This window comes from Lepidothrix coronata, unplaced genomic scaffold, assembly GCF_001604755.1.
Source record: "Lepidothrix coronata isolate B3197 unplaced genomic scaffold, Lepidothrix_coronata-1.0 Scaffold152, whole genome shotgun sequence".
NCBI lineage: Eukaryota > Metazoa > Chordata > Aves > Passeriformes > Pipridae > Lepidothrix > Lepidothrix coronata.
The window spans coordinates 37,121-50,188 of record NW_016690332.1 but is presented as its reverse complement, the minus strand read 5'-3'; the positions used below and the strand labels follow the sequence as shown (position 1 = coordinate 50,188).

The window sequence follows — 13,068 nt, the reverse complement described above, 5'->3', positions numbered from 1 at the left end:
AGGGGGGGGCGAAAAGGAAAAAGAGAAAAGGAAAAAAAAAAAAACACAAAAAAAGACAAACAGGGAAAAAGGAAAAAAAAGAAGGAAAAAGTGGGGGGGAAGAGTCTAGCTACATATCCTAGGCTAAAAGGATCTACAGTGGATCTATGGTTTGCAATCTCTTGACACTCTAAAGACAGTGCTGTTTTTACAGCTAAGGTCACAAATCTGCATTCCGCCATTTCAGCAGTGTAAGTAAGTAGTATCAGTTATTTGCCAGGAACTCAAAATACATCTCCTATTAACACAGAAATGAAGCAGCAAGAGGTGCTGAAACTGCTCACACTCCAGTGGAGCACTATACAAAAGATCACACCTCACACACTGTTGCAAATTAAATATCATATATACCTCAGGCTCTAGTAGATTGTTTTCTCCAAACACTCTGACACTGACAGAGGAATATGACTTAGTCCACTGCTGGCTACAAAGTGTCTTAATCTCTGCAGTACAATATCTTGCAATACTGATTAATACATTTTCATTCTAGGTTTTAATTACAAAGGCAAAAGCTACAAGTTGCAAAATAAACCAGGATGTTTCATCACATGGATTCAGAAAAGAAACATCCTGAAACATTTTTCTTACAAAAGACATATCCAAGATATAATCTGTAAAGCAAAATTAAGTAAAATAATTTAACATACTCTTCTTATATTAGCAGGAATTAAAGTTGTCACTTGATTAAGAAGATTAAAGAGATACAAACCGAACAGTTCTCAGTGCTACAGCCTAATCTTAGTAAGGATGAATAGGCTTATACAGATGATAACATTGTTCCAGAAGTCGTGAAACGGAAACACTTTCTGTATTTAGTAGTCTGAAATGTATCACATTAATCTTCTGTTTATTCACAGGAAATATACAGACTACAGGCTCTAATTTAATTGATACAGACAAGGGATATGTTTTTCATGTCACCAAACAAACCCCCCCAAAAAAACTAATAAAAAAAGATAAGACACATCCACAGCAACTTCACAAAACTTGAACACTTCGAAGAATTTAGATTCCGATTCTCAGCCAATCCTTTCTTTTATTAGCTAGGACATCCAAGACAAAAAGGTTAACTGCTTGCTCTGAAAGGATATAAACTCAGGTCTGATTCTAACTAATGACTTTTTAATCCAGACAATCATACTATAAGCTCCACACTTATTACCAAACCAATATATTAAAAGTCCTCAGCTTGGAAATCATTTCATATAATTACATATTACACAGCTTTCAACAAGCTCCTGTTGGTATTTCTGAAATGTTAAATTGCATCTCCCATACATATGTGATTAACTTCACTTTGAGACACATACCGTTTGCAACCTGTAAACTATCTTACTTTCCTCTTTGTGGCCACATAATACTGGTACCAGAAGAAACCAAGAGCTCCTAGCCTACTAACTTCAGTTCATTATCCATGCTACCCTTCTTCCAGATGTTCCATCACTTCATTCATAACAGTTCTTGTCATCAACTTTTTTATTGCAACAGATAAGCTTTATAGCAAGCAAGCAAATAGACGAAGATGCAGAAAGTCAATAGTGACATACAATAATTATCTCTGAGACAACCTAGTAAGTCTCATAACTGACTGCTCACCAAGACTGATGTCCCCTAGAGGTCTATCTGTCCCACTAAGTAACATACGTCAGAAGGAAAACATATTCCTCCTTTACTTACTAGTCCTGCACTTGTCTCATAACAACCCCATGCATACAGGCTTGGAGAACAGTGGCTGGAAAGCTGCCCAGCAGAAAAGGACCTGAGGGTGCTTGAATGAGAGCCAGCAGTGGTCAAGAAGACCAATGGCATCCTGGTTTTTACTGGAAATAGTGTGGCCAGCAGGACCAGGGCAGTGATCATCCTCCTGTACTCAGCATTGGTGAGGCCACACCTCGAGTCCTGTATCCAGTTCTGGGCCCCTCACTACAAGAAAGACATTGAGGTGCTGGAGCTTGTCCAGAGAAGGGCAACAAAACTGGTGAAGGGTCTGGAGTACAAGTTTTATGAAGAGCTGTTGAGGGTATTAGGGTTGTTTAGCCTGGAGAAAAGAAGGCTCAGGGGAGACCCACTCTCTACAACTACCTGAAAGGGGGCTGGTAGCAAGGTGGGGGTCAGCCTCCTCCTTCAGGAAGTTGGCAACAGGACAAGAGAACATAGCCTCAAGCTGCACCAACATGTTCAAGTTGGACATCAGAAAGAATTTCTTCACTGAACAGGTGGTCAGCCATTGGAACAGGCTGCCCAAGGCAGTGGTGGAGACACCCACCATTCCTGAAGTGTTCAAGAAGTGACTGGACATGGCACTTAGCGTTTAGCTGGCATGGAAGTGTTTGATCAAAGATTGGACTCAATGACCCTAGAGGTCTTCTCGAACCTTAACAATTCTATGAATTTGAGTCAGTAATCATAAAATAACTCATGATAAGAAGTCACTGGAGGATCTGACCAATAATGTAAAGAGCAAGCAGATCACACACGTAAGTTAGCTTTGCTGCTTGCAAGAGTCTTACTACAAAGCCAGTGCTACTACTTATTATCTGCTGTAAGGAAAAGGTTGGAAAGGGTCCGACAGTAAGACAAGGCAAGCGTTTGATTGACAACAACAAAACGTCATTATACACAATTCTGATCAGAAAACTCACTGTCCACTTAGAAACATACAAGTTTCAAGGCAGCTTTGAAAAGAGAGCTACTTAGATAGAGCCCATCTAAGGCTTATATAAAAGTAAAATTGTTCCTAGTAAGAACTTTAAACTTTTCTGTATCATTTATATTAAAGCAAATAATAGTTTGAGCTAGTCATGGTTATTGTTTAAAGAAGCATGCAGCTTTTTCAAAGGAAAAGAGTCGGTATTATTCTCATCTACTGAAGGTGCCTGAATCACAGGTTTTGTTCTACCCTTAACGCTGCATCCACAATCCTCTCCTCACCAGAGCAAGCATTCAGGAAAGGAGTGGCCTGCTACTTATCTTAATTACAGGTCTTACTATCTCTTTCTCTTTGGACACAAAGCTTCATAAATCGAACAAACAAGAAGAGAAACTGCATTCAGATTACATAATGAGGTTTATGTAAATCACACCTACAGCCCAGGGTCCTGAACTTCAAAGGCATTCCAGCTCCTCGTTACCCCTTGGACCAAGGCCCGTTGTTTTGTCTTTATTTAAATAAGTTGGCATGGCATCTGGAGCACTTGCAGATGAGAGGAACCAGTTCAAGTGGCTATTATGGGGTTTTGAAAATTATGACTACAACCCAGAGCCTAATAAAGTTGAAGATTCCCGTTGCCACTACACAAGACCAGGTACAATTAATACCCTTCAGAGGGACAAAAAAAATGTTAAACTCTAAAAATCTTCTCCATTTCCACAATTTCTTTTTCCTTCCAAGCTAGATAAAACTGGAGAGAAAAATCCCCTGAAACTCAGTATTTTGCATCAATATGTAAATAGCTATTCTTAGCTGTCAAATAGAGGAACACACAGTTAGTTGAGCAATGAGTATTTTCAGCATCCCTCCAAATAAGTCAAAGCCAGCTGGAAGAAATTTTACTTCCCCATCGACGGAAAAAGCTTCAAAGAATAGTATGCTACGTCGTGAAATTAAATGACTCTTCACTCCAGGAGGTCTTTCTTCCTAATATAACAGTTGTCATTTTTAAATGCAATGTTCTCCAAAGAACAATTTTTGTCCCCTAAATAATAGGGGGATGAAGAAGGAAGGAGGGCACAAAAACCCCCAAGAAATTCTGCACCATTCCCATTCTTCCACATATTTAACCACATCCACAGGAGCAGAAAGTCTCAGCCATCACACCCCAAGTGTCAGGACTAGCTAGTTAGCTAAGCAGGGAAGCAATAGGAATTCTGGTTCTGGCAACTGGCATAAAGAATTTGGACTATCAACTTACGTAATTAAATGATTCTATGTGACAGTGGCAGAGGGTACGGAGGGCCATGGTGACCACATCCATGCTGACTTACAGACAAGACTCCAAAGGCTGATTACTGCCAGGACCTTTTTTAAAAAAGCAAACACCGCAGTGGGTGTGTCAGCACAGACACCACAGAAAACTAGTTCTACTATTAATTTTGCCTCCCTGAAATCCTAATTGGAATTTCAGCAGGACACAATGTTTTTATTCATTTACAACCCACATACATCCCTCTGTGCTGTTACGACAGCTGCTGCATTCCAAACGGCAAGTGATGTCTATTCTTTACATGTAACATTTTATCATATAGCAAACATAAGATAAAAAATAAAGAGTTAACTAAAATATATCATAAATAATAATACTTAAGTTTAAAATACTCCAATACTTAAGATGGCTTCAGTATATAACAGCAATCAGTGGGAAAATGTTCAATTAGAATTTGCCAGAAGTTATTTTTGGAAAACCATATCTATGTTAAGATACCCCAGTGGATAAACGCCAGCCTAATCGGAAAAAATAACGAATCTACAACTAATACATGTTATTTTCTAGTGAAAAATGTACAAATTTTTCTTGACAAAAAGGTAATGCTGCAGCTACCATTTAAGAACAAAAGTTATACAAAGAATAAGTGAAGGCATTAGAATTCTAGAATTTTCACAGAAATTTTCTGACAAAATGTATAGAGCTTAACTACCTCAAACCTACACACAAGTCTGACATTACCATGCAGTTGTAATTTTAACTAAGGCTTCCAACCTCTCAGATGATTTTAATAAGCAAGATATTATTGCTTATATTTAAAATGAGGACCATTGTCCTCCTGTAAGTTTCTTAAACATCCTGTGAAGAGCTTAATGTTTCAGAATTCCTGTCTTAAGAGTCAAATCTAGAAGAAGTTAAGACACACTCATTTTTCAGTGAGTTTAAAACTTTACAGTTGTTTACAAAGGTTGGTGGTTATCCTAAACTTTCTGAGAAGGAAAAACTATGTTGGAATAGCATGGCCAAGACAGCAAAGCTTACAAACCTGAAGATATTTTGGTACATCCCACCCCATTCCTTTTACTTGAGTTATTTTCTCCACAGAAACTGCAACTGACTCTAAGCATCGAAATCTGTTCCATCTGCACACACACACACAAAAATATTTTACCAACAAAACCTCAAAGGTAAATGCAACATTCAGTTCTCTGAGTTAAAGTTATTACAGGGCTACTCCAGATATACAGCTTCCCAAAGCGCAAATCCTCATTTGAGCACAAGTTGTAAATAGAGCAATCGAATTGACTCAAGGGAAGCTGAAAACAAGTACGCAAGCACATTTATCTGATCTAAAATGCCAGTGTGCCCCATTCCATAAGCAGTGAAATAATGAAACACTGAAGACTAAATCAAACTATCTTTGCATCTACTGTCCAAGGCAAATAGGTCAGTCTTTGGTTTCTTTTTCTTTTTTCCCCCTAAATCAAGGTACTAATAGCTTAAACAGTTATTCAAAATATCACCCCTTAAACGCAGAGGGAAATGAATCTAGAAGCATGTGAAGTACAGGTTCCCTCCAAATTAAAAAGGAGAGTGTAACAAGCAGCACTCTCCAGGATTTCCATTTGTAAACTTCTATTCAATGGAATTCTGTATGCATATATTTTTCAAACCAACCTGCTCAGGCAGGTTGTCTTATACTTGTCTCTTTTCCAGAGGATCACTTAGATAACAAAGAAATCTCTCTTTACATTGTTTTATAAACCTAAGAAGTAGGTTTTGGTAGTTAACCAGTTGCTAACACTGGTTCGAATAAATCTCTCTGTTTGTACTATTAAGCAGTACCTCCCAAGAACTGCTGTGCTTTAGATGCACAGCAGCCTGTCAGTGTCCTAACAGAACAGATGGATGTTTTGACTGCAGAAGACTTTTAGGTATACCAGCAATTCCATCATCAAGGAGATGTTTATGCACAGTTTCAAAAATTACCAGAAATAATTGGTAAAAAATGAAAGAGGGATAGTATCAAAATGGAGAGGGGAAAGGGGATGTTGCAGTCTGTGCTGTATCAGTGAAGAAATTCAGCTCCTGGATTCACTAATTTAGGTACTACATATTTAGTGTATATATAGTAACTGTTATGTACATCACACTAAAATCTCCCGTGTTGGTACTTCACACATACTTAAGTTATGGATGCTAGCCAGGAGTACAAGAGAATTTAGAAGTTGCAAAAACCATTGTACTTAACAGCTGTCACATACCAAAGCTCAGCTGCGGCTGCACCAGCATTCCAGCATTATCTGCACGGCTCCTCCTGCACAGGAGGAGAGGCTGCTGTGCCCTCAGAGCCCCCGTGAAAGCTGTCTACCTTAGAAAGACCCCATTCCAACAGGAGATAAGACGAGGGCTATACACATGAACAGGTGGAACCAACCAGAGGCACTGCAGCCATTTTAACCTTTCCTACAGAACAGGACTAGAAATGTCATTACTTTGGTTCCAACAAGGACCAAGCTTGGATTTAAACATGCTATGTAACAGAAATGTGAGAGTTTCCCAAAGGGGCAAGTTTAAGGTATTACTTCTCTTTGCAGCAGATGCCAACATACAAATGATTACAAGGTAAAAATGTATATCCAAGTCATATTAGGAAGAAAAAAAAAATCAGGATCATGGCATCCCTAGGCAGAGGTTGTTTTTCTGTTTGGTTTTAACAAATTCACAGAGAACTCCCTTGTCCAATCATACTTGTAAAAAAACATCCATTCACATTAATGTGAATTAGTTCTTTTGATGTTAAACAAGATATTGGATGTCAGAACCAAGTCAATGCTCCACAAGCAGCTCTTTAGGGCACAGCTGTTCTCCCACCCTCAGGTAAGAAGTAGGTCTGTCTTCAGCATGCTTTCCCCCCTTGAAATGGCACTTAGTCACCTTTAAATCAAATTTATCAATGTATTAAATAGCTGAACTGAGTTATTCATCAAGTAGCCCAACAATCAGCCAGGAATTCAATGCATCATATTCCACAAAACTCTGCACTGCCAGGCCTACGGTGCTTTCACGTTAAGAGTAAGCATCTAAAACCATGTTTCCATCCATACAGATGGAAGTTTTAGTACGACTCCAACTACAAGGCATGCTTCTTTTAAAGAAGACAAGCAAACAAAATTGCTTAGATCACTGCAACTGATCCTGACACTAGATCTTCCTACTCTTATATTCATACTGGACAGAACAACATTTCTTATAATGTACTTTAAGACCAAACTAGATTCATTTTTCCTCACACCTTTCTGAAAGGCCACACGAGGCAAAAGGATCTCTTCCCCAAATAAAATCTGACAGCCAGATGCAAAATTAACAACCCTAATGACATCTGGCATTTCTTAGTATTCTGCCTATAGGCAATCATCTACTTAAAAAGTGATATATTTGATGACACCAGCAGGTGCAGAAGCCCTGTGTCATGCAAAGGAGGAGAGAATTTAAAAGTGGCTAAGTGCCAGAATCAGAAACAAAATCACCTTTCAGTAGTAAAACAAAAAAGCCTCAAACACCCATTGTACTACTGCAGTCTTCAAGACCAGGATCGGGTTACTCATACTCCTTGACATGCAGATGCTGCAGAACACAGTCCTGCATATAATTCCAAGCTTATTTTTGATCTAAAGTCTCAAAACCAACAAGCAATTTTGCAGTTTTTAAATTTTGAGATCGGTGTATTAGTCTATTTTCCCTTCTACATGCAAATGACAGAGAAGTCAAGGCCACTAGGACCACAATTATTTTTATAGACCAATAAGGAATACTATAACTTGTTTGCAAGAAGTCTCCTGGATCACAGCCATTCTTATGGCTTAAGGAATAGTTTAGTAAGTCTGACCTAATCGGTCTCCCAGTGACAATATCATGACTGTAATTGCACTATGGATTCTTATACAGTTCCATAACTCAATAACACAGTATCTCAGCAGAAAGCTATTTAACCATATCCTTTTAAATAGAGATTAAGTATTTCAAACTTTAAGGACAGTATCTTTTTTTAAGATAGATTTCAACAGAGAGAAAAGTTGACATGCATGACCAGCCACTAATGCCCAGTTTTGCTCAAATTGATGTTACAGGGAGTAGGATCAGCCCCTTAAAGCTGTAGGGGATTTTGTTTCAGCAATGGTGTTATTGGTTTAATGCTTAGAGTCAAATCAACCACATTCACACTGTTAAGGAAGAAAATGAGAGGAGACACCAGAATAAACATGCACTAACCACATTCTGAAACAAACCAAGGCAACATAGAGGAAGCACTTTTACCTTCCTAGTGTCCCATTTTGGTTTTGAGGGCTTTTAAAAGATCAGATATTTCATTTACAGAATGTAAATGCTACTTAATAAGAAAGCTGTTTTGTCATAGAAAAAAAATCTGATTCTCTGCAGTTCTTCTGAAAACTATTTTTTTAATCTGTACTTTCCAGATTCCACCACAGGAGAAATTCCCAGCCTACAGCAATCACTAAAATTATTGGCTGTATCATTTTATTTGGAATTTGTAATGTTAAGTTTCAGTACAGAATATTCCAGTCTTAAAACTGTCACTTTACAGAAATAAAAAAGCCCTAAAGTCATCAGTGTGCTCTCTTTTTCTCTCCCCACTCCAAGGGGATTTGGTGAAAGAATTCTTTTTAGAAGCGATGCCATAAATCCAACCTAGGTTTATGCCATTTCCCATCAGTACAAGACCAGGATCACCAAATCCTACTGAGACAGCTTGCAGGAAATTACAGGGATAGAGATGCTAGCGGTTCTCTATCCATTGGGACAAGCCAGGCCGCTTAAACCAACGAAGTCCCAGGCAAACAGGAAATCACTGTTTTAAAGCTTTCCTTAGGGTATGATTCTGGAGGATCATTTATTAGAAAAGTACTTCTCCTAAGCAAAACACCTAACTTTGGGGCCAAAGAAACCACTCCTCTTTCCAGTGTAATGTAGTGTGTCATCTTTTTAAGTGTCTCCCCTTCCTTTCATCTTTGGGGTGTGTGTATAAAATAAGGAAGCAGAGATAACTTGCCAAGACAGTTACATAAAATCGGTATGATTACATGTCAGTAATATTTCCTTAGCTGTTTTTGGCTGGTCTGGTACATTAGGTGCTGCAACCTTTCTGTTACAAGCACCTGATCACAGGTGTTTTACATGTTGATCACAGATCCCCTCAAAGAGATAAGGATTTCAAAAAACACTTTACTTTTGAAGTACAGAGGCATACTTCTTAGCATATGAACTTGCACAAGAAATTTGCATTAATTTGATCCTATATGTGCTCACAGAAATACTCTCCTATCTGGCAGTTCTGTACAAGGAAGTCTAAAAATGTATGAGCTATGTTAGCAATCAAGTTGAGACATGGAAATAAAACAGAGTTGGAACATCCTTTCTTAGCATGTATAATTAATCATTTAATGCATTAGATCTACATGCAAACAGTCTTAACTGTGTGCAAGACTTCACTATGTTTCCCAGTTGTGTTTTCTTTAGAACACATCCTGTTGGAAAAGGAGCCACACAGCTGTCCCAATTTAAAACATGTGTGTGCATCCCCATTTAATGGTGGGACTGGAAATAAAGGAAGCAACATCCCTCCCAGCATGATCTGCTGACTTCCATCCTCAACAGCACAGCAGAGAAACACAAAAGACCCCAATCCTCATCTGAAAAAGAGTATTTTAAGCTACTTTCTAACCCAAATGTATCTAACCTATTTCTGTCAATTCCTTGAACAAATATTGCTTCTGCACTCGTTATGTTGGGGTCATTGTACAATCCAAAAAATCTGAAGAAAAGCTGAATTGACCACTTGTCACCATTCCCACATTCTCTTCTGAATAAAGGGCACTTATCCAGCCTACTGCTCTCCTTCCCACCCCACCATTACCGACTCTAGTTGACATTCAGCGGAATTCACTCGAGAAAAGAATATCTGTATTTTTCAGAGTTAAAGCATTGAATTCTCACGGTTCATTGAAGGACCACTCTGCTCAGCCAACCCAGCAAGGGGATGGATGGCATTTTCTACTTTGCTTGCATGACCTCATCTCTGGATATCACATTTACCTATTTCACAGGAAAGCTTACTAGGTATTTGAATGTTTACATGGTCATTAAAAAATTTCTCCTATCTGAAGAGATGGATGGGACAGTTAAAACCCAAGGAGTGCCAAGATTACAACAAGTATTTTACACAAACCAATTCAACTGACACACCAGGTATTTTTAAACCTCTCTAAAACCGCAGAAGGTTGCATAATTACAACGTGGGAGCTAACTTTTCCACCCAATACTCTGTACTGTAGGTCGTAACAGCAAAGCTTCATTAAAAAGCTTCTCCCTTTTCATTATAAAGCTTTTGACCATCCCGTTTCCAAAGGATATGACCTGTGCTTCCCTACTTTCCTCGCTTACTGCCTCAGTCTCTCAGTGAAGTCCCAGTATTCTAACAAACGGGGAAAACTGATCGCAAGTGGCAACAACGCGGAAAGCCAAGCGCAGTGTTGTGTTTGCAGGAACGCACGGCTCTCAGCTCAGGCATCTGCGCGCCCTGCGCTGCTGGAACCTCCTGCAGGGGCAAAACTGCGCGGGGCTTCCCCCTTCAGGGACGGGCCGGCCGTGCCCTCCGCTCCGCTATAACAGGGCGGGCTCGGCGCTCTCCAGAGGGAGCACACAGCTCAACTAAGCCGTGAGCGATCCGCCGGCATCCCCCAAACACTTGGAACAGCCTTCGACCTCCCGTGCCCGGCAGCGGCAACGATGCAATTCCTCGTCACTAGGGAAAGCAGTAGATTAAGGCTGATTTAACCTCGAACGCCCAGTGCCGCTGCTGGGAACGGGAAAACAGCACACGCGCGACCTCCATTACCCAGGCGCTGAAGGGAGGGGAGGCTGCCCCGGGCACAGCGCTGGGGCAGCCTGAGCGCCGCTGTCACTGCGGCTTCTCCCGGCAGCCGGCTCGGGGCAGCGCTTCCCGCCGCCGCACGGCCCCTCCCCGGCGCGGCGACACCCGCGGGCGGTGAGAAGGGACGGCCCCAGGCCACCTTCCCCGTGAGGGGCGACAGCCCCAGGCCAGCCCTGGTGGAGGGGCAGTGCCCAGTCGCCCTAACGCCCCGCGTTCGCCCCGGCGCCCGCCGCGCCAGCAGCTGGGGCGCGGCTCCTGCCCCTTCCCCACAGCCGCCCCCCCCCCGCCCCACTCACCGGCATAGAAGCGGATGAGGCAGCCGGTCTCCGAGTCCATGCCCTCCTCCTGCACCCGCCACAGGTCCCGAAAGCCCAGCTGGGAGAGGTAGTCGTTCTGGATCTGCAGCGGCTTCTCGTGGGCCTCCAGCCGCCGGCTGGTCTCCCCGTGGAGCTGCACGTACAGGGCAGGAGGCCCCGCCGGCGGCTCCCTCCCGCCGGCCGCGCCCGCCGGAACCCCCCCTGCCCGCCCCGGGGGCAGCTCCCCCGGGCAGGGGGGGCCCCGGCCCGGCCCCGCACCTGTTTCTTCCACCCCGTCGCGGGGTGCCGGCTCCACCTCCAGCTCCTCCGAGGAGGACGAGCCGCCGCCGCCGCCGCTGCTGTAGGGGTCCAGCCGGTCAGAGACGCTCTCGGCGCTGGGGCTGAAGCTCTCGGTGTCGGAGCCGGCCGGCCCCAGCTCCCCCAGGAGGGAGGGGCAGGAGAGCGGCGGCCCCGCAAGGTACAGTTCGGCCGGCGGCGCCCCGGGGCTGAGGTCGGAGGGCGCCGGGCTCGGCCGGCCGCCGGCCAAGTCGCTCTCCTCGGCGCCGCTGCCCAGCGGCAGCCGGTCGGGCCGCGCCGTTTCTCCGCAGCCTCCTCCGGACAGCCCGCTCCGGGTACCCCGCCGGCTCCTCGGCCTCTCCTCCGGCGGCGGCCGCAGCCCCTCGGCCGCAGGCTCGGGCGGCGCCTCGGTGGGGCCCGCCGGCGGCTCGGGCACGGGCTGCGGCGGCGGCGCGCCCGCTTTGCCCAGCACTCGCACCACACTGCTGCCGCCCCGGTGGCCGAGCTGCTGCAACCGGGCGGCCACTTCAGCCGCCGTGGTCTCCAGGGTGCAGAGCACCGGGCGCAGGTAGCAGTTCATGTGCCGCTCGTAGACGTGGACGCAGCCCCGCTGCAGGTCCCGCCGCACCCAGTCCCGCTCCGGGGGCTGTAGGGGCTGCAGCTGCCGGGGCGGCTTCAGAAGCAGCAGCGCCTTCCTGTCCAAGCTGCGGGTGCCCAGCGAGGGCGCCGGGGCGCCGGCGGGCAAGGGGGCGGCGGCGGAGAGGTTCCTCTTCAGCCTCCCCCGCCGCAGGAGCAGGGAGTTGGCGCTGCCGGCCCCGCCGGGGGCCGCCGGAGTCCCGCTGGCCGCCAGCGCCGCGGGGGGAGCGAAGCCGCCGGCTCCCCCTCGCCTCCGCCGCGGGCCGCCGGCCGCTTTGCCGTCCAACTGCCCGCCGCCGCCCGACGGCTCCGCGCCGCTCTCCGCCTGGCTTCTCCTGCCCGGAGAGCCGCTCTCCGCTTCCCCGGGCCCGCTTCCCGCCGCCGCCGCCGGGGCTTCTGCCGCTCGCTGCTGCGCGGGCTCCATCGCCCGCGGGGTCGGGGATGCCGCCGCCGCCGCCCTGCTGGGAGCGCCGCTCGGCGCGGCGCGGGGGGGGCCGAGCGGAGCGCGGCGCCGCGTCCCAGGGGGGTGGGATTACGTAGCAGCAGCGGGGAGCATTCCGCCGGTGCCCGGCTCAGCCCCGCTGCCTGGCTGTCGCCAGCGCCATTAGGGAGGGAGGGAGGCAGGGCAGGAGCGTGTGATCCCGCCGCCGTCCGCCGCTCCCCGCGCGCGCGCGCTTCATGAATATTAATCAGCCGACAGGGAGCGAGGGAGGCTCGCGAGGGTGACGCCACCGCTCGCGCGGCGGGGCGGGGCCTGGCCGATAAACACACGGCGTGATTCCCGGCCGGCCTCGGGAGGGGCGGGAACGGGGTAGTGCCGGCGCTGCGCGGGGTCTGCTGGGAGCTGTAGTCCCGAACCGGCCGCAAGTCCCGGCAGTCCCGTGGCTTTCCGCCGGCCGCCTTCCCGGCTCCTCCATGGGCCGCG

At 45.9% G+C, this 13,068-nt stretch overlaps 2 protein-coding genes across 2 annotated transcripts in view; both read right to left on the bottom strand.

The window, feature by feature from the left end:
- PHLPP1 (PH domain and leucine rich repeat protein phosphatase 1) overlaps positions 1–11,392 on the bottom strand; it is a 132,887-nt gene extending 121,495 nt beyond the window's left edge. Inside the window, exon 1 of the mRNA XM_017828774.1 lies at positions 11,211–11,392. Within this exon, the coding sequence (XP_017684263.1) occupies positions 11,211–11,250 (40 nt within the window). The 5' untranslated portion in view covers positions 11,251–11,392. The remainder of the gene's footprint in view (positions 1–11,210) is intronic.
- A 195-nt stretch (positions 11,393–11,587) lies between these two features.
- LOC108504085 (PH domain leucine-rich repeat-containing protein phosphatase 1-like) lies at positions 11,588–12,567 on the bottom strand. The gene is made up of 2 exons (XM_017828710.1): positions 11,686–12,567; positions 11,588–11,617 (listed from the first exon to the last, which is right to left on the bottom strand). Exons 1-2 carry the CDS (start codon positions 12,565–12,567, stop codon positions 11,588–11,590), a joined length of 912 nt encoding a protein of 303 aa, XP_017684199.1.
- Positions 12,568–13,068: the final 501 nt, after the last annotated feature.